At 36.0% G+C, this 22,295-nt stretch overlaps 1 protein-coding gene across 1 annotated transcript in view; it reads left to right on the top strand.

Moving 5' to 3' along the window:
• The window catches only part of LOC107288151 (rootletin), a 96,955-nt gene that overhangs the window by 8,115 nt on the left and 66,545 nt on the right, over positions 1 to 22,295 (top strand). Inside the window, exons 4-12 of the mRNA XM_015816737.1 lie at positions 1,911 to 2,069; positions 4,997 to 5,080; positions 9,951 to 10,057; positions 14,184 to 14,322; positions 17,574 to 17,680; positions 18,227 to 18,424; positions 19,542 to 19,638; positions 19,831 to 19,920; positions 21,205 to 21,420. Of these exons, the coding sequence (XP_015672223.1) occupies positions 1,911 to 2,069; positions 4,997 to 5,080; positions 9,951 to 10,057; positions 14,184 to 14,322; positions 17,574 to 17,680; positions 18,227 to 18,424; positions 19,542 to 19,638; positions 19,831 to 19,920; positions 21,205 to 21,420 (1,197 nt within the window). The remainder of the gene's footprint in view (positions 1 to 1,910; positions 2,070 to 4,996; positions 5,081 to 9,950; positions 10,058 to 14,183; positions 14,323 to 17,573; positions 17,681 to 18,226; positions 18,425 to 19,541; positions 19,639 to 19,830; positions 19,921 to 21,204; positions 21,421 to 22,295) is intronic.

Raw genomic sequence — 22,295 nt, forward strand, 5'->3', positions numbered from 1 at the left:
GTTTGCCATATTTCTTTAGAACATATAAAATGGTGCAGGACAAGAAATTAATTCAAGTTTTGTTTTAAATAACCAGATGAATTATAGGAAACACAAGAAAATTAAAGAACGTATTTGTTTAAATTAATTTAGAGAAAAAAATAAACTGCTAATAAACTAGCACAGCAGCATAAAGTCCTGAGGATTAAATACTGTTTATATTTGCATTTGTTCTCTATTTTTCCTGGCAGATTAACTCTGTCTTTTTAAGCATTTGCATTAATTGATTCAATGGATGTGGCATATATTTATATAATTCTAAAACTATGTTTTCATTTGAATAATATCTTTGGCAGAACTTCTCCATTTCCATGAATAAATGTGTTCTTATGAGAAGAGTTTTTAAGAGAAGCTAATTATTTTTAAATTTGTTTTGATCTGTTGAGATGACACGTGAAAAGTTCTATCTGGATAAGCCAAGCAAATTATTTTCAAGAAAAAAGTATATCTGTCCTTAAGTGTGCATAACATAAATATTATGGCATGATTGCAGAAATGAATAATTTATTTATTTTCTTTCAGAAGTGTTTCATGTACTGGTAGCCTCTAAAATAGAGAGAGATAATCTTTATTGTCATTTACCTGTATACACGACGGCACACATTAACATGAAATTCTAATTCCCCGCTTTTGAAAGAAGAAACCACCCATCGAATAATGCCACCATCCCAAAGATAACAATAATAATATAATAATGGCAGCAGCACCAAAAATGCCAGGTTATACAAAAATGACATATTAATCACCATCCATTTTAAATACATAGCAAAAAAAAGGAATCTTGAGAGTTAACAAGGTTGACACTATATGGAACAAAGCTATTTCAGAATCTAGTTGCTTTAGATACGACAAAGCCTCCTCCCAGAAGGCAACTATGAAAACCAGTCATGAAGAAGATGCGTAGAGTTCTTGACAATACTACAGACCCTGGTCCAGCAGTATTTATATGCCATGTCCGGGATAGAAGAAATGAATTTCCAATAATTTTTCCACTGTCCTCACCACTCTGCACAGCATTCCTGTCCAAAGCAGTAATACTTCTGAACCAAATTCAACAGGATTCTTTCAACCATCCCTCTATAGAAAATAGTAAGGATAGGGGAAGGAAGATGTGCTCTTTTCATGCGACACAGAAAATGCAATTGCTGTGGTGCCCACTTCACCAATGTGCACTCCCAGAAACCACCTCCATAGTCTAATCATTAATACAAAGAGGTGTTTGTCTGTGCCTGAATTTCCTGAAATCAATGATGATCTTTTTTGTTTTTCCAATATTTACAACCAAGCTGTTTTTTCACCAAACCCTCAGACTCCTCCCTGTAAGCACTATCTTTGTCATCCAAAATAAGGCCCATCATTGTTGTATCATCCACATACTAGAATGGCAAAGCAGCCATCTTTATATCCAACCAGCCATCTAGCATTCTACTGTAATAGTAACCCTTTGAAGGGAACAACCAGGACTCACATTCTGCAGTGTAAATGTAGAGAGTCAATGGTGTGCAAAAATATCCCATGGACAGCACCCTAGATATGTAAGGGTAGATGAGATGTTAGTTCCATTTTTATATGCTGCTGCTTCTAACTATGCAACTGCAGCTGGACATGGTATACGGAGTGTTTGAATATGATACTTTCCAAAGAAAATGTATTTTAGCAAAATCTTTGAAAGAAGCCTAAAATCCTCCTGGAAACAGACCTGTAATTTATTATCAGAAAAGTGGTAAACCGTTTTTTTTTTCATGCATGAAATTGGATCCTGACACATTGTACTTACATAACTTTTAAGAAACCAGCCCTGTATTTTTTGCTATTCTGCACCCAGAACCTTGTTTTGCCAATTGGATCACAGCAAGTATTTATTTCTGTAGCTGCAGCAAGCACAACGAGCAGAGGAGGAAGGAAGCACAGCATTCCTGCAGATGAGACAGCAGTTTAAATCAGATGAAAAAGCACATAAGCGTAAGCTGCAAGCCTTCCAGGATGGGCAACAGCACCAGGCTCAGCTAGTACAGAAGATGCAAAACAAGGTGAGTGGTAATTTGCCATTTGTATCCATGACAGGACCCTTTTGATGGAGCTTATAAGGATCCTTTTGATGGAGCTTATAAGGATTGAACTTATTGGGGCTTTCTGCTGTATTTCTTCATTAATTTAGAATACAGACTCCTAGAAGGTCTGGCTTCCTTCTGTTGCAGTGCTTGCTACCATAGGAGCAACATTCACAACGACAGTTGTCCTGCTGCCATTTTCTTTCTTTCTAGCTCAGGTTATTGTTGAGTAGGGCAGGCAAGTCATCCGAATTACTCATCATGAAACCATGTTCAACTTTGCAAGCCATCACAAACCTTAACACAGGAGAGATTAATCTGAATCTAGGATGAGTGATGGATTGGATAAAAGCAAACATGTTGAAAATTAATCTAGAGGAGATTAATTTAATCTAATTTACATAAGGTTTTCCTTCTACAAGATCAGAAGCCATAGAATTGCAATGGGATAGATATTATAATTTGGTATCTAAGGAACAGGTGGTAACAACTTAATATTTTTCTCATGAAATATAATAATAATAATAAATAATAATATAGTATTCATTATTATTAATGAATGATAGATAATAATAATTAACTTGTTAGGCTGATGTGCCCTGTTATATTTATATTTATTATATTTATTTCTGGAGAATGTGTTCATTGTTTTGCATTGTTCTGTCTCTTAAACCTGTCCCTTCTCTGAAATTAGAGGATTCTTTTAAAAATCCTGCCAATTTGTTGGAAATGCCTGATAGAGCTCCTATACTTTCCAGACTTCAGTTTTGAACTGTTCTATCATAGGTTCCACTCACTGATTACAGAAAAAATACTAAATATTTATTGTTTTATTACTTTTCAGAAACTTAAAGTCAGTGCTTAAACACAGTTTGCTTAATTTATGTGTGATTACGTGCTAAACCTTATTTTGCTATTTTGCCTGTGTTGTTTCTTTATATTTATACATTTTTCATTGATCTATTCTTTGTGAAATAGAATTAAAAACTGTAGTTGTTTAATAAAATAAAATATTTTAATAGAATTGTGATGTTAAAGATTAGTTCTCATTATGAGCTGTTTAAGTCAGCATTACTCATGTTGGTGTAGGAGAAGGAAAGACAGAGCCTTGGGACAGAATCAAGACAGGAATTAGTCTGGGGTCATTAAGTTCCTACAAGCAGTCCAAGTCTAGCCCCTCTTGAATTCTGTTAACTCTTATCTAGCACCAACTTAGTGCTGCCCATTCGTTGACTAGATTCTAGTGTATAGACATGAACAATAAATTAGCTTAACTGAGACTTAATACATTGTCCTGATTCTTTGCACCTGACAGTTGGTGCTCTTCAGAATCTGAAGTACTCTTTAACCTATAAACTATGCCAGTGGTTCTCAACCTGTAGTCATCACAGAGGGTCTGCAAAGACTTGAAGAAATATTATGATTTAGATATTTAGTTAAGATTTGGAGGTCCATAGCCATGGTCGGTGGCCACAAAAGGTATTTAAAGGGGGCCTGTAGTAAAGAAAAGAATTTTGCTATTTCAGAAATTATGATCATTGAAATGCAATATGTTTATGGACACCAAATTGGGAAAGGATGATTTAAATAAATAATTTGCCATATGAATCATACAATCTAGATAGATGTGGAATAGTAGCTTTCAATTGTCATATGGGTGATTTTTAAGTTGTATACAATAGCTACTATTGTATACATAGTAGCTACTATACTGTTGTATTGAGGGGAAAACATACATTCTATCTAAAAAGCTCTGTGTAAGTTTTCAGAGAAGAATTGAAGAAACAAGGTACCAGCATTGCCTAGTTGTAGTACCAGCCCATTAAATCAAGAGACCAGTTTGGAGTTTATTTGGAAGCAGTTTCCATAGGAAAGTACAGGGTTCACACAACATGCGAAAAGAAATCCAAAAAAAAGCCCACCCCACATTATGACTTAGTAGAGTATTTAGTCAGTCGGAATGACTAGATGTTTGGATCTTATGAAATTCTTCCTTTCATCTCTGCAAAATTTTCTGGAAGAACTAAGAAATAGCCTTCCCAAGATAATGCTCCTCAGTTGTGTTCAATCAATTCCTATATGCACAAAATATTTGTCCAAAATCTGTATCCCATAGGATACAGTGTGAGAAAAGATCTTTGAAAAGACTGGTTTCTAGTATTTAGAGAGTCATATTGCTGAAAATGAAAGTTCCTCCCTATTGCATCTTCTGCTTAATATACACACTCATGGATTTTCCCCCCTCCTAAATCTTTGCTTTTTAAAATCTGTGATTCACAGCCAAAATGTCTTTTTCTTTTTGACATTTTTAAAGGCTTTCCTCCCATAGTATGTTCCCTGTCTTCTCCCACTATAGTTTTGTCAGATTTCTGTTTTTCTTCTTACTTTTAATTTGACCTGGTTCTTAGCACAATCTACATTTTATATATTTGTCTTCCCCATCTTCGCCACTCCCCACAAAAACCTACAATATGTCAAATAAATGACTTAGTAGCAATTCAGGGAAGTTTTCATATAAAGATGAATATATTGTCTCTTAAACTGCCTGAGAATTTAGGGCTGGGCTAACAGATCTGATTTCAAGTCTTGCTGCTGGCCAAGTATGGTGGAGCCAGAATGAAAAAATATACATTGGATTTGATTGCATTTAAATGTAAACCTAATTGGAAATTGCAATTAAAATATTTTCATTCCTTATGTACTTCATAATATGCTTTAAAATTATAATTTTTGGAGAGGTCTGGCTTGACCTGGAATCTCAAGATGCACAACCCTGACCTCATGGATCAAACTTCTGCTTCTTTTATTTTAGTTAAATCATTTACCCTGAACTGCTCTTTTCTTTGTTCTTTCTTTTCCTCTTAAATATTCTGATTACCTAAATCCCTTTCTCCATCATGGTATAGGTGTTGCAGTATAAGAAAAGATGTGGAGAACTGGAACAGGAGTTGCTGGAGAAAACCTCTGAGTGTGAGCGTCAGAAACAGATGGTCTGTATTTTATGTGAGGGTTTTCCCCCATTAATGATGAAGCATATGGTAGGGGTCCCCAACCCCTAGTCTGCGGCCCATTGTGAACTGGGCTGCTCAAGTAATGGGCAAGCGGGCAAGTGCACAAAGTTCCATTTGTGCAAGCAGCAGGCGTACAGGTGAAACCATCCCCTCTTTCTCCCTCCCCCATGCCACTGTTGCCGCTGCTGCCTCTCCACAGAGCCAGAAAGGTTGGAAACCACTGGCATATGGCACAGACTCTCAACATTGTGTATAACCCTGTTCTACACTGCCATGCTCAATTCAGTGGAATGAATGTTTGGAAACTAGGCTAGCCAGACAAAAATCATATCTGGTACACGTATTTGTTGTATAATTCATATCATTTAAAGATTCCCACAGGATTCATTTCATGAATATCCAGTCGTTTCTTCCAGTAATCTATAGTTTTGATAAACAGCCAGCTGAGTTCTTTATTGTGAGACAAATCTTTTACTCAGTCAGCTATCAATGGTAATTTAAGACTAAACCAGTTAAGCAAGAAAAAATAAATTTTCTATGTAGGTAGGTGGTGCCCCACAGAGATTCTCTGGGTGGCTTTCATATAGTTACAATACAAAGTATATAACTATTAACACTTTTAAAAAGTTAAGCGCAAATTATAGGCTAAAATCATGTTATTTCAAAAGACAAAGTATATGGAAGGTTGCACTGTGTGACCCTGTGTTGTTAGTCATCAGAATACTTATGAAAGTTTCTAAGCTGCTGACATTTGCCAAAAAACATTAATATCTGTAGAAAAAGGCATTGCAGCAGTCAGCAGTCAGCAGAGATTACACAGAACACCCAGGTATTCAGTTTTCTACATTTATAGGCTTGGATGTTAAAGCAGCAGTTAATTAATAAATAAAAACCTTGTGAAGTCCAAATCTGTAATTGCAGTTCTCTTCAGGCAGTTATCCTAGCAACCCCATATGATATATAGCAGGTGCCTGAAAATAACAGCCAAATTAATCTTAGTACTCTAAGTCTATATTGTTCATCCTAGAGGCGCTATCTCTGGTGGTGTATAACAGCTTCCCAACCTGGGTGTTCTAGCTATCTTGGATTTCAAGTTCTAGAATTTTTAGCATTTGCCATGATATATTGTCCATGTATCTGGAAGTCATCCAGGTTGAAGACAGTTTTTAAAAAAATCAGTTAAACAAGTTACAGTGTTTCTGAAACACTGCAAAACTTTGCAGAACCTGAACAAAGAAGCATATGGAATTAATAAGCAAGGATGTTTTTACCTCTGTTAACACTTCTTTGGTGTTTTGGAAAAATATATACCTGATTGAGGCTTTTTTTCAGAATATATTATTATATTGGCAGGACCTGCTTTTAGAATGGTCATAGAATTTTTTATATAAAAATACAATTGGAGGGAAAGAAATATCTAAATTGTCTGATATTCGGAGCAAATGCACCAAATTTAAAAAAAAGTCTAATCTGGATGTTAAAATTGCCAAAGCCTCAATGGGGATTTGAACAGATTAAAGGAAAATTTTAAAACTGCCAAAAGAAAGACAAAAACAAGATCAAAACATACTGAAAGAAGAAAACAAAGGAGAAGTAAAAGCAAGTGTTATGAAAGTGAGAAAGTTTGTTCAGAAATCTGCCTCTTTGTGGGACTTCTAACTATGATAGTTCGTGGGACTTCTAACTATGATAGTTAGAAGGGAGAAAGCAGAACTATTTAACTCGTTTTTCGCATCTGTCTTTACACAAGACCAACCTATCAAAAATAGTGCCATAAAAAACAGAATAAAAACACAAGTTAAGATAGGCAAGAAAATGATAAGTGAGCACCTGTCCAGCCTAGACGAGTTCAAATCACCAGAACCAGATGGATTACATACCAAGGTTCTCAAGGAACTGGCAGATGTGATCTCAGAACCACTGAACTATATTTTTCAAAGATCCTGGAGCACTGGGGAACTACCAGAGGACTGGAAAAGAGCTGATGTAGTTCCCATGTTCAAAAAAGGGGGGAAAATGAATCCAGGAAATTACAGACCTATCAGCCTGACCTCAATACCTGGGAAGATTCTGGAAAAGATAATCAAACAACGAATCAGCAAACACCTACAGGCAAACAAAGTCATTACTAAAAGCCAACATGGGTTTGTCAAAAACAGATCATGCCAGACAAATCTTATTACATTCTTTGACCAAGTGACAAAATGGACCAGAGGAATGCTGTGGATACAGTTTACTTGGACTTCAGTAAGGCATTTGACAAAGTAGATCACAACCTACTACTTGATAAGATAGAAAAATGCAGGTTGGACAGCATCACCACCAGATGGATCCGTGGCTGGCTGACCGGCCGTACTCAGCGTGTGGTCCTCAATAGAACCACATCTACATGGAGGGAAGTGTGCAGTGGGGTATCCCAGGGCTCTGTTCTGGGCCCAGGGCTCTTCAACATCTTCATCAACGATTTGGACGAGGGGATAGATAGGGAACTCATCAAATTTGCAGACGACATCAAGCTGGCAGGAATAGCCAACACTCCAGAAGACAGGCTTAGGATACAGGAGGATCTGGACAGACTTGAACACTGGGCGCTATCTAACAAAATGAAATTCAATGGTGAAAAAAGTAAGGTTCTACATTTAGGCAAGAAAAACCAAATGTACAGGTATAGTATAGGGGATACCTTGCTCAATAGTAGTAACTGTGAGAGGNGACAATCATTTAAATATGAGCCAGCAGTGTGCTGCAGCTGCCAAAAAAGCCAACACAGTGCTAGGCTGCATTAACAGAGGGATAGAATCAAGATCACGTGAAGTATTAATACCACTTTACAATGCCTTGGTAAGGCCACACTTGGAATACTGCATCCAGTTTTGGTCACCACGGTGTAAAAAAGATGTTGAGACTCTAGAAAGAGTACAGAGAAGAGCAACAAAGATGATTAGGGGACTGGAGGCTAAAACATATAAGGAACGGTTGCTGGAATTGGGTATGTCTAGTTTAATGAAGAGAAGGACATGATAGCAATGTTCCAATATCTCAGGGGCTGCCACAAAGAAGAGGGAGTCAAGCTATTTTCCAAAGCGCCTGAGGGCAGGACAAGAAGCAACAGATGGAAACTAATCAAGGAGAGAAGCAACCTAGAACTAAGGAGAAACTTCCTGACAGAACAATTAATCAGTGGAACAACCTGCCTCCAGAAGCGGTGAATGCTCCAACACTGGAAGTTTTTAAGAAGAAACTGGACAGCCATTTGTCCGAAATGGTATAGGGTTACCTGCCTGAGCAGGGAGTTGGACTTGATGACCTCCAAGGTCCCTTCCAACTTTATTATTATTATTATTATTGTTGTTGTTGTTGTTGTTATTATGGATCATCGCACAGTCAACCAGATGTTCAGACTGGATTTGGCATTTTGTCTACCTATCGAGTCCTTACCAAGGACCTGGGATAGGCAGATGTGGATGTTTGATAGTATTACAGATATCGTTGCAGGATGGAAGCAGTTCCTAGTAAGGCTGCCTTTTGCAATTGACTAATAGCGAATTTGTCAATGCCAATGGTGTTCAAGTGGTGCTCAAGTTGTTTTGGGATTGCACCCAAGGCGCCTATTACTATTGGTACTACCCATGCTTGCTTTTGCCACAGTCTTTCTAGTTCTATTTGTAGGTCTTTGTATTTTGTTATCTTCTCCAGTTCTTTCTCATCTATTCTGCTGTCTCCAGGCACTGCCACGTCCACTACCCAGACTTTTTTGTCTTTCTTATCGACAATTGTCTGGGGTGTTATGTTGCAGGTGCTTGTCTGTTTGAATTCTGAAGTCCCAGAGCAGTTTAACTTTATCATTTTCTATGACTTTCTCTATTTTATGATCCCACCAGTTCTTGCTTATAGGCAAATGATATTTCTTGCAGATCTTCCAATGCACCATTGTTGCTACTTTGTCATGCCACTGCTTGTAGTCAGTCTGTGCGATCTTCTTGCAGCAGCTTACCAGGTGGTCCACTGTTTTTTCAGCTTCTTTGCACAGGCGGCACTTACTGCCTGTTGCTGTCTTCTCAATTTTGACTTTGTATGCATTTGTCCTTAAGGCTTGGTCTTGTGCAGCCAGAATTAGTCCCTCGGTCTCTTTCTTCAATTTTCCTGCTCTTAGCCATTGCCAGGTCTTGTTATTATCTGCTTTCCCAGCTATTTTTTTAATGTACTGGCCATGCAGTGCTTTGTCTTCCCATGCCTCTATTCTGTTCTTCATTTGGTCTTTCTTGTAGGCCAGTTTGGTCTCTCCAGTAGTCAGTAAGCCTTCCTGATATACTAATTTTAGTGCATCTTCATCACTGTCCTTCAGATATTTTTCCAAAGATATTTTTTCTTCTTCAACCATCTGATGTACTTGCAGCATTCCACGCCCACCTATTTGCCTTGGTATTACTACTACTACTACTACTACTACTACTACTACTACTACTACTACTACTACTACTACTATTATTATTATTATTATTATTATTATTATTATTATTATTACTATTAATGTGTTGATAGCCATAGGAAAATCGTGAGGTGAAACACAGACTTCTGCAAACTGAAGGCTTTTCCTTGACTGCTGAAAATTCAACTCAGAACACATTTCATTTCTAGAGATTGCTAGGTGATGGCATTTTATACAGTAACATATCTTTTCTCTCAAATCATGAAGCTCAAATCGTTAAAGAAAAGTTTCAGGGTTTTAAGTAAGCAAATAGATGGTGTATGACACATGCAATTGCATGCATATCCTAAATCTGCTAATAAATCTTTCTGTACTTTAATTACTATTATAGTTCAGTCTGTGATCTTTTCTTCTTCCTAGCTGCAGACAAGATTAGACTCAACAGACTTACGTTTACGACGCATTGAACATGACCATAATACAGAGTTGGAGAACACTCTCATCCACTTAGAAAAAGAGCAGCAGAGGTAATATTGGTGTTTTTCTGGGATGAATTGTTTATTTTATTTGGAAGATCCCAGGTCAGGGAAGGCTAATTAGTTGCTTTAAACTGAAATGTACAATTGTAGGCCACTGAAATTTATGTGATGTTAGCAATATGCTTTCTGTGACATATTAACCTCTGATTTAGAAATAATAATAATAATAATAATAATAATAATAATAATAATAATAATAATAATAATAATAATAATAATAATAATAAGTAGTAGTAGTAGTAGTAGTAGTAGTAGTAGTAGTAGTAGTAGTAGTAGTAGTAGTAGTAGTTGGAAGGGACCTTGGAGGTCATCTAGTCCAACCCCCTGCTCAGGCAGGAAACCCTATACCATTTCAGACAAATGGCTGTCCAGTCTCTTCTTAAAAACTTCCAGTGTTGGAGCATTCACTGCTTCTGGAGGCAGGTTGTTCCACTGGTTAATTGTTCTAGTTCCACTGGTTAATTGTTCTAGTTCCACTGGTTAATTGTTCTAGATTTGAGAGACCCAGGTTCCATTTTTTGTACTTTAAGCTTTCTTACTAAGATCTACTGATAACATGTAATCCTTAGCTTTCTATAGCTCTCCTGAAAGGAACTACACATCATAATTAGGAAGTTTCTTTCTCAGTTAACAACTTTACCCGTTCCTCTTCAAAACGATCCAGGTCAACCATAATGAGAAATTCCATTCCAGGAATTTTAGGATCCAAGATATTATGCTGATTTTCTGTGGATTTTCTACCACCAGCAACAGAATCAGTTGTACAAAAAACATGCCCATTAACTGACTTTTGGAAAAAGCTAGCTGGGGCTATGAAAAAAAGGGGGGAAATGCAGGTTCAGAAACATTTGGAGGAATCCTGGTAATGATCAATCCAAAAAGTGAGAGCAATTTCCTACTAGCAGCAGAATACCATGCTTAGAATAATGGCTTATGGTTCATAGACTTTAATGCCTGAAGAGGAAAAAAGCAGCTTCTAAAATTGAGATCCCATTTGGCCTTAGAATACTCCCTTTCATATTTTTAAATCAAATACTAACCTGGGAAATCAAACATAGACTTCCACTCTAAGGAGTTATCAAATACAATATGGAAGAATACACAGAACAATATATAAGCAGGAATGAGACCCAGAGAGCATTGATATTACTGCAAAAGGGAAAGAAGAATTAACAGAAGCTCATGTAAAATAAATGAAGTGATTGTCACTAATGTCAATCTAGGCAACTAATGAGAATAAAATGGAATTATATGAACATGATAGAGGGATTTGTCTGTCTTAGAAGAACCCACTAGAGAAACTAAAATTACCCCAGAGTGAGAATCTTGCTATCTGCTATATAATTGAATTGTTAAGTATCCAGGAATTAAAAAAAGATTTTCATGAAGTTCAGAAGTTATTTCAATAATGGAAGACAGATAGAATTGTTAAAATACAAATAATACAGTGATCATCTGGTAATACTTACTAAATATAAAGCATTGGTGTAGAGGTAACTATGCACGCAGACAGGTCTTCTAGGTAGGAATGAAAAAAAGTACTGAAGCTAATATAGGATTGCCTCAATTAGCCTTAAACACAAAATTATTGTGTAAACAAATAGGAAAAGTCTACAGGAAAAAGTTACCAAGGGAGCTGAACAGGAGGAGAGGACAAAGAAATCTATTTATTTATTTCATTTATTTGCCATCTTCAAAGCAAAAGTAATGACCAGAAGAGTATTGTGTGTAATTATTTATGCATTTTCAATATTTATTTATTTATGATATGTATATATCTCCAATGTTTATAAGTCTACAGTAATTGTGAGGGATTGTGTGATCAGCTGTGAAAGATGAACATGTCAACATCTGAATTGTTGCTGGTTGCAAGGATGGTGCCCCATGAGCTGTTCTTGCATAAGCAGCTGAAAAACTGTTCATGACTCACAGCAGTTCTGGGATGTTTGTATTCCTACTTGCAATGTGTGCAAGCTTTTAGTGGGTCTGAAGAAATAGTCAAAAGATTAGAGCAGCAAATGGCCACACTACATTTAACTTAGTGGAGGTCATCACATGTATTAGTGAATATTATTATGTACAACATGAAAGATGGTGCCTAGAAATGAGTCAGGGAAAATTGCATAATATCCTGCTTTAAGAATTCAATTTTATTTCTCTTGAGAGAAGTAAACATTTATCAGCACAAATAAGGATCTACAGAAGGCCTGAAAAAGGAAACAATTTTCTTCATGGAAGGCAGTCTAGCAAAGAAGCAAGTTCAGGGTTTCAGTCAGAAGCAAGAGACATACATGTTATACTGCTGGAATTCAGCAACTGCTACGAAACATTTGGAACAGAAAAATCTACAGCCCTGCAGAAGAAACAGAGGCACTGAAGAACAGGTGACAGGAAGGAGGTCCCTGAAAGCAGAGAGGATTTAGAAGATGTAGCTGAGTTGCTTTTCATAAGGACTGGCAAAAATGAGTTTGATCGAAGTATGGCAAGGCTGATCGAGAGATTTTAAATTGAAGCTTGCAGGAGATGAAGAAGAAGAAAGCACAGCAATAAAGGACTTCATATTCAGATTCGTTCACTGAAGAAGGGAATGAGAGTGTTGTTATAAATAGGACCTATTGAACTGTTTGCTGTTTATTATACTCATGGCATGAACATAGACTAGGGATACAAAAATATATAATAATCATAATGGCAACTTGGTAATATATTCATGATTGAAATATAGGTAGTTTTCAACTTACAATCACAATTAAGCCCAAAATTTCTGTTGCTAAGACAGTTGTTAAATTAGTCTTGACCATTTTATGACCTTTTTTGGCACAGTTGTTAAGTGAATCGTTTGGTTGCTAAGCAAATCTGGCTTCCCGTATTGACTTTGCTTGTTGGAAGTGAGCTGGGAAGGTTACCAATGGTGATCATAGGACTTTGGGGCATCATAAATTCATGCTAGTTGCCAAGTGCCCAAATTTTGATCATGTGACCATGGGGATGTTGCAATCGTCTTAAGTGTGAAAAATGGTCATAAATCACTTTTTTCAGTGTCCTTGTCATTTCAAATTGGTCACTAAAGAATGGTTTTAAGTCAAAGTTTCCTGTATTGGAACTGAAAGGTGTAGTTTGTTCAAAACAAACAGAAGCAATAGAAAAAAAGTGAAGAGTTGCTCTGTAATTATTTATAAATATTCACATTTGCTTGGAAATCGAAGAGCAGAAGCTTGTCACTTTAAGGTTAATAGAAAAAAAAGGAAAAAGCAGGCTTTAGATGTTCTCAGAGAAGACTGCTCCATGGGATAAGTAAAGCCATCTGGGGTTGAAATATTATAAAAAGATAAGAGTCAGATCTACAGCAGTAACTCTTAATAACTGCTTAAGACTGTTGCTCCTGTAGTCTTGATGGGGTGAGTTCTTGGGATTTAGACTAAGCCACAATTAATTCAGGCAAATCTCACCCCCTCCCCATCTAAAATCTGTCAGCAGTACTGGTCCAACAGGTGAAGTGCCCATAGTGAGAATGATTTCAGAGCCTTGAGTATTCTTTATTACATAGTTTTGCTAAAGAGGCATATAGTCCTTTGGCAGGTTTAAGTGCTGGAAGATATGGAAAAAGCCTAACAGATTGTTTTCTTTTCAAATGTTTCTAGGAAAAGATGGGGATTAAGAGCTTGAGGAAATTTTAAATATAATACAACTAGTCCTCAACTTGCAACAGTACAACAGCACTGAAAAAAAGTTATTTATGACCATTTTTCACACTTAAAGCATTGCAGCATCCCCATGGTCATGTGATCAATGTTCGGCCACTTGGCAACTAGCTCATGTTTATGACAATTGCAATGTCCTGGGGTCATATGTGCATCTTTTGTGACCTTCTGATAAGCAAAGTCAATGGGGAAGCCAGATTCACTTAACAATCGTGTTACTAACTTAACAATCGTGTTACTAACTTAACAACCACAGTGATTCACTTGACAACTGTGACAAGAAAGGTTGTAAAATGAGACAAAATTCACTTAACAAATGCCTCACTTAGCAACATAAATGTTGAGGTCAACTGTGGTCATAAGTCAAGAATTTCCTATAGTACTCTTGTGCCCTTTGTTTCGTTTTCCTGTAGGAGTGCTACCCTTTCCCAGATGAACAGTCTACTTCAGGAACAGCTGGAAGAGGTGAAATGCTCAAAACAGAGACTAGCTGGGGAGCTAGAGAGGAATACTACTGATATGCACAGACTGAGAAGTGAACTAGAACAGAAGGTATCTCTTTGGTACAAAGGCAGGAAATATTGCTTGACTTTTTTTTTTGAAAGGCTTACTACACTATGATTAAAGATCTATTAGTTCCATGTTACATTATTATAATGCACCAAGGTATTTTTTTTTATATTCTTGTTTGTGCATTTATTTATTTATTTGGTGATTTTAATCAATTTAGTATTCAAGTTGGGTCAATGGTTTATAAGTTCATTCAGTCCCAAGATTCACCCTCCACTTTTCTTATCTTATTGTTGCTGTTGAAAAAAAAAAGGCAAGAGGCATATGGAGTTAATTAAACTCAGCCTTTCTGATATCACTACACCCAATTATAGAAGAATATAGTATTAACTATTATATGTATCCAGTTCCGTTGCTTTGGGAAATGCTGCAGCCTGTATACTCTCTTCTCTAGTAATCTCACAATGCTAATTGAAGCCTTCTGCACTACGTGCTAAGTAAGCTTTGGTGGTGGGAGTGATTTGGAAGGACTTAAACCAGAGGATTACAAGCATGTTTCTTCCCAATCTAATTCCAGTCTGGATTAAGAGTTCCTCATCCACTTTGTTTCAGCTTTAACAATAATTGCATGATTATTAATTGCATGATTATAATCATACCTGATTTTGTCCTCACTATTATTTTGTTTGAAGGATTGACTTTTCCTTTTCATGTGTTTCTCTCTTTTTTCAGTGAAATTTTGGAAAGGTTAGAGTTTCAATTTAGCACATAATGCAGATACATTTTATGTTTAGTTCCGCTCAATGAATATAGAACTGTTGCTTAGAAAAATGAAGAATAGGCTTTAGTCCAACAGATAACTGACTCATCTCTCAGAATGGTCAAATGAACTCACAAATTTATTGGAGATATTGTAATATATATGAATTTGGTGAATTTAACAAGTTCATGAATTTCAATATGTTATTCCAAATCAGTAATTATACTATGGATTTGTTTTTATATGTATGCAATTTTGTTCAACTGTTTAGTTTAGTGCAATGTTCCACCCATAGTTTTTACAGAGTTATGCAACAAAAGCATATATTTCTGGGGGGAAAACAAGGTAAAGAAGAAGAATGCATGTAAAGGGAGAAGATGACTAGTTCCTTTGATTTAAAATAAACTATTATTTATGTTTACCAAATTAGACAAAAGGCAGAGAAAAGATGTGGACAATTGTTATCTCAGTGAAAGATACTTTCCTACTTTTTGCAGTATGTTGCCTATAAGTATTTTATCTACTATAAAGAAACTCTGTAGTAAAATACTTAGCCTTTATTACCACTTTTTTGTTGGAACAACATGTCTATTATCGTTTACATCTGAGTTATATTATTAGAATTATATTTCTTGGATCTCTGATTATTTGGCATTGGTTCATAAATCTTAGACGTATCGGATCACAACCTGATTTTTTCTATGTGTTCGTTTTTGGAGGATAAGATTCCTCCTTCTTTTTCCGGCACTAACTGATTGATAAGATTTGAGTTTTTTACTATAGTCTACCCAAATCTGAGTTCTACTTTGTGGACAATAATCTTGGTCATTTTTATTCCATGTTCATTTCTGACATTATTTGAAATAATTTAAGCTAGGTATATTGCTTAATATAACTATATTATGCAAATATATTCATTTAATCTCGGCTTCCTAAGTAATTATAGTAGACTTTCATTTAAAGACTGCTATTTCTTAACTGTTTTGGGGAACTGCATCCACTGAGGAAGTAGTACAACTATTTCAGTGTTCTTAAAATCCCTTCTAAAAGATAAAACCTAAATCCAATAATAGAAAACTTTTCAAAAGCTAAGCAGTAAAGTTTGTTAACTAGTATTATTATCTTCAAAAGAATGAGCCTCATATAAAATTCAGATATGTTGATTTATATAACATAATATTAGCTCAAATTAATATTAGCCAGATTCTGAGTTCAGATTCTTCTTTGTTCAGCCAGAGAAGATGCTAACCTTACCACACAGACTGGAGAATATTAGAGTTTTGTTGTATTTGCAAGATGATATAGCAGTTTCTCTCTTCATTTCAAAGTATACAAGTAGTATACTTACAACAACTCATTTAGTGACCGTTCAAAGTTACAAGGGCAATGAAAAATATGACTTATGACTGTTTTTCACACAACAGTTGCAGCATCCCCATGGTCACATGATCAAAATTCAGGCGCTTGGCAACTGGTTCATACTTATGACAGTCTCAGTGTCCTGGGGTCATGGGATCACGTTTTGTGACCTTCTGACAAGCAAATTCAATGGGGAAGCCAGATTCACTTAACAACTTTGTTATTAATTTAACAACTGTGGTGATTCACTTAACAACAGTGACAAGAAAAGTCGTAAAATGGGGCAAAGCTCACTTAAAAAAATGACTCGCTTAACAACAGAAATTTGGGGCTTAATTGAGGTTGTAAGTCGAAGAATATCTGTAGTTTATTAGAAACAGAATGTTACTTTTTACTTATAAGTAATGTATTTTTTCTTATATTTTTCTTCATTACTTATATCTTTTTCACTTAGACTTTCAAGATATTAAATATAATTAATGGCAAGAAACCAAGTAATGCATTTTTGATCCTGCTTTTTCCAAAGTTCATAATATAGGTAGTCCACGACTTACAACTGTTCATTTAGTGACCATTCAAATTTACAAGGCCACTGAAAAAAGTGACATGACTGTTTTTCATACCTATGACAGTTGCAGCATCCCCATGGTCACATGATTTACTTGATATCTGGTTCATATGTATGACAGTTGCAGTGTCCCGAGGTCATGTGATCACATTTTGCAATCTTCTGACAAGCAAAATCACTGGGAAGCCAAGTTCATTTAACAATTGTTTTACTAACGTAACAACTGCAGCAGTTCACTTAACAAATGTGACAAGAAAAGATGTAAAATGGGGCAAAACTCACTTAACAAATTTCTCACTTAGCAAATGTTGGGCTCAATTGCAGTCGTAAGTCAAGGATCCCCTGTACTTTGCCATGTTCCCCTTTCCAGGAATTTCAGTAAAATGTAGGTAAATAATGCCTTCAGTAATCCTACTATTTGGCTGTTCTACATTTCCTCTAGTTCATAAGTCTTGTACAGAATTCTGTAGTATTGTAGGACATTGATTTAAAACAGTAATTATTAGTAGCATGGGTGACCCCTTTTGCTATTCTCCATCAATAAAACATTAAAAGTGATGGAATCTACTTTGTGCCACTCATGTTTTTTTCCATTATTCTTTCCAGAGCTATGATTCCTATCTCAGCAATGAACACAGTGGGATTCTCCTGCTATGGCGTCAAGCAGCCACACTTCGTGGTAACTTCGCAGAGCTTCGCACAACAGTGGAGAAGTGAGTGTTACCTAAATTTACCATTGCTATAAGAATGTTTCTCATTGTTCTATGAAAAATTACCAGACAGAGGAATGTTCTGAAACATCAGATATCACAGTATTTATGCCCTTGTGTCGGAGCCCTATTTTTTTTAAAAAAATATATATATGTGTGTGTGTGTGCACATGTGCACGTGCATGTGTAAAAGGAGTATGCAAACCTTTCCGATCTTGAAATAATACTTTGTGACCTGATAGTTGTCCTTAAATTAGGAGATGGTTATCCTTAACTCAGGTTATCCTTAATAATAGTTATGTTCAAGTCAGGAAAGTTGACACCACATAGCTCTGAATGCTTCAGCATCCCTCATATGGCTAACATAGTTGATATATCTGGAAAATGTGAGTATAATATATATTTCTAATTTAAATAGAGAAGGTTTTTCTGAATTCGAATTATTGGCAATTACCAATAATGTCATTTCTATACCACCTGGAATGTTAGGTATTGTAATGGTGTATGTAGAATTCTGAATGAACAAAGATATTATTCTCTCATTCCCAGAGGACTTGCTGAAGCAGGAACTGACATGGCAAGAGCTTCCCGTCGCCTCCAAACTGCTTGTCTCAATTTGGATTCCAATTTGCGCCTTTCTGAGAATAGCTCTACCTGTTTGCTAGAGAAGCAGCTTCGAGAGAAAGTCCGAGAGATGATTCAGCTACAGAGTTCTTGGGATGGAGAAAAGGCCATTCTAAACTCCAAGTAAGAGGAAGACTTCCGTGTCTTTGATTTCTAGAACACAGATTATTAAAGGACAAGAAGATTTAAAAGGCCTGTCTGGGATAGGTAACCTTTTGGGTCTAGGGATGCAGTTGGAAATTTGAGAACACATTATCCTATAAAATGACTGTCTTAGTGAGTATGGTTAGTCATAAAACATCTACTTCCCAGATAATAAATTAGCCCTCCAGGATTCCCTTTCTTATCCCTGTTGAATTTTTACGGGACTCAAGGCAACTGCAAATAAATATATTAGAGAATGGCACTTTAAAAGTCACATCCTGATTTCTTGACCTTGTTAACAAAAACAACAAAGACCATAATGACATCTTAAAGAATAACAGACATATTATTGAATACATTTTTTTTATTGTAACCATCATATGTATCTTACTTCTACATCAAAGTACAGCTGTGTATGTCTGCAAAACTCCTTTTTCAGGATTACCTATATTACATACATCTGATTTAGTACAGTTAGGTGTATGAAAGTTTATATGATAATAAATGTATCTATCTTTAGGCATCTAGTTGAGACAGAAAGCCCAATGAGGTCAGGAGAGCCAGTGCTAAAACTGAGCATACTTATGTACCCTGAGCTTGGGGACTCAGAAAACCAAACACATGCAGACATGCACACTAAAAGATGGATTGTCCGCAGGGAACAGCATTATCAACAAGAGCCTTGCAATCTCCTATGCTCCTTGTTAATACAGGCAATATATCAGGCAGAAAGTAAAAAGTAAATGTTGGAATGCTGGTTGAAGGACTGACTTTTTACGTTTGCACTCCTTAAGAAAGAGGTTCCAGACCTTGCACTATATACACATGCTCTACATCCCCTTGAGTATTCATGTCAACAACACAACGTTTCTTGCTGGATTTGCTTTTTTCTTATCATTCTGGGGTCTTGGACTACAAAGCATATTGTGATCTAATCACTTCCAGCTCTTTTCTCCAGCCTTTTTAAGATGATGTGTGAATTGGAACTGTTGTTTCTTTATAATGATTTCAAAGATATAAATAATATATCCTTTATGAGTTACTGATTAATCCTCCTGACTAATACATCATCTTTGTCTGGTTTCTTTTCTTACAGGATTACTGAATTGACCACTTTAGGTGATAAATTTAAGGAACAGAACACAAAGAAAGACAAGACAATCTCGGCCTTAAAAATGGACATTCAGAAATTGGTACAAACCCCCCTTCGACCCTACTTTCTGTCATTCTGTTAAACAAAACCCCAGTTGTTTACCACTATAAGCATTCTCAAAAAGGGCATAATAATCATGTTGATCTACAATACTAGATTGATTTGCTGTCTCATGTTTCTCTGTTCTTTCCCCATGTCCATTTCTGAGCAACTGCTTGTCTTTGAACTCTAGGAAGCCAGTAAAATTGGAGATCTAGAAGAAGTGAAGGATCTGAAAGAGGAAACTGAATCTTTGCAATATACTTTAAAAAGCATCACAAAGGTATGTGAAATATTAAAACATAATGTACTTTGTAGGTAAACAAGGTCTACCATTTACTTTGATGCATGGTACATATTTTATAGTAGAGAAATATAAATAAGATACCATTTATTAGAAAATTCTGTAGCACAGGCCTCACTGAAAGGAATAGAAGCTATGAAAGAATATAGTATTCTGCTGGTATAACATTTTCACAGATTGTGCCCTTGTGTAATAGAATTGAGTTATTTGGGCTGGTTCCTAAAAGCCATCTGGTTTTTTTTGGCACAAGCTTACTTTCTGGTTCCTAAGTCTTGAACCAACAGAATCGACAACAATTATTTTTTTATGAGAAAAAAAAGATAGATGTGAACTTTCTACCTGAACATTTCTTTTCATATAAGGAAAGTCCTACTGTATATCTAAAACTGTTCCCCTTAACTTGTAAGAAAGAGACCCATCTTTTTTTTTTCACCACTATATAGGGTGTGTGAGTGTTATTTGCTTGTCTTTAAACAAGCTTAAGGAAATGATGGTTAAATTCCCATTTGATATCAAGTAGACACGTATGTACTTTTAGTAGCAATAGTATTTTTAAATCCCAAATTTCCATGACCTCAGATTGCACAGGCCACATATGTCCCTTGTCTCATACAAGTTAATACTGAATGAACAGAGGCTACTTCTTCCTTTAGAGGACTCCCTTGAAACATACGCTACTAAATATCTGTGAGCAGACCCAAATCCACATTGCTTTTTATTTGCAGATGGGTCTCCCCACTTGAGCAATAGTCCTTTGCTAGCTATAATAAAATACTCTAGGGCTGAGCTAAATTAGCTAAACATCTGTCCTGTTGAATGCAAAGCAGGGGGCTCTGAAGTACTGATCTGAGATGCCAACATGTTGAGTAAGTGTCAGTCAGGAGGCAAATATTTGAAAACCAATAGCCAACTACCCTAATATAGCTTCATGGGAATGTTTTGTACTATATGTTATAATATTACTGCAACTGTATAAAGCTATACCATAGAGAACAACAGTTCAAAAATACAGGAGAAGTAATGGAATTGTCATCCCAATACACTGTTACCTAAGATGTGCTACCCTTATTTCTGCTTGTTAAATAAAATTATAAATTAGGACCTGCCTTTTAAATATGTTTGTTGTACTTCACAATGCCATATGAATTTAACTTAAGAGATACTGGAATCCAACTCTGACATTCTAGACAGCACTCATGCACCAGAATCTATTCAATAATATTCACTTGATTAGGATTTATTTCTTCTCTACTTTCCTTTTAGTTGGCTCTTGCTGAATCAAAGAACATAGGACTTATCTCCAAAGATAATGCCAAAGCTGTACCAGAAGAAAATACTGTATGGCACACTTATCCCCTGGGCTTTGGCTCACCTCAGCACCAATGGACAACTCAGTCCCGGATACATTCTCCATCCTGCCAGAATGCATCAATACAAGCAGTGCAAGCCCTTATCCAAAATTCACAAAAGCATGAGCAGGTTGGATATACTAGTGCTTTTATTTTATTTATCCAGCTTTCATCTACTTGCATGTTATCCAGGTCTGAGCAACCAACATACCTAAATGCAATAATAAAATTGAAACATAATTTTAACAAAATAGTACAATATAATCAATTACCTCAGGCACTGAGAAATAACCCATAATCCAGTAACCAACATTCCTCCTCCATATGAATTCTCAAATGTTCACAAAGTCAAGTTTTTATTCATTTCAAAAAGCCAAGGAAAGTGGGGCCCATCTGATCTCTGTGGCAGCGTTATTCCAGATAAGAGAAGTAGACAATCCAGCTCTTGTTTCCTCTGAGTTATAGGGATATCGGGTTATAGGATCAGTTATAGGGATATCGGGTTGTAGGATCAGATATGATCAAGTTTAATAATAATTCATATACATTTCAAATAATATTAAATATGTTTATTGAGGAGTTGTGAGTTTTATGGAGAATGGGTTAGTTGTGGTTTTCCCCAACTTTGAAATGCAGTTCTTTGTAATATTTGGCTGCAAAGGCAGTTAAGACAATTTGCAATCAATCTTCAGTGCTTGATATAGAGAAAGATGAAAGTTCACTGGAGTTGAAAGACTTTCACTTGGGGAATTCAGAAACACTTATTAATTCCAATATACTTTGATCTACAGTATTTTAGATCTGGGCTAAAATATTTGTCTTAGGATTTAGTTTTGTTTTTATAAAAAATTGAGAAGTTGGAGGTGATATCTGGAAGTTGTAACAAAAGTTTAAGTGAAGATGTTTGTAATTCTGTGGTTCATATTTCTTCTTTTTTCCTATAACAGCACCTAGGCCGCCATTCTAAGTGATTGTTTTGTTATACATAGTCATGTGGCTGACCCT

The sequence above is a fragment of the Protobothrops mucrosquamatus genome, unplaced genomic scaffold (assembly GCF_001527695.2).
Source record: "Protobothrops mucrosquamatus isolate PMUCROS unplaced genomic scaffold, P.Mucros_1.0 scaffold488, whole genome shotgun sequence".
In the NCBI taxonomy this organism is placed as follows: Eukaryota; Metazoa; Chordata; class Lepidosauria; order Squamata; family Viperidae; genus Protobothrops; species Protobothrops mucrosquamatus.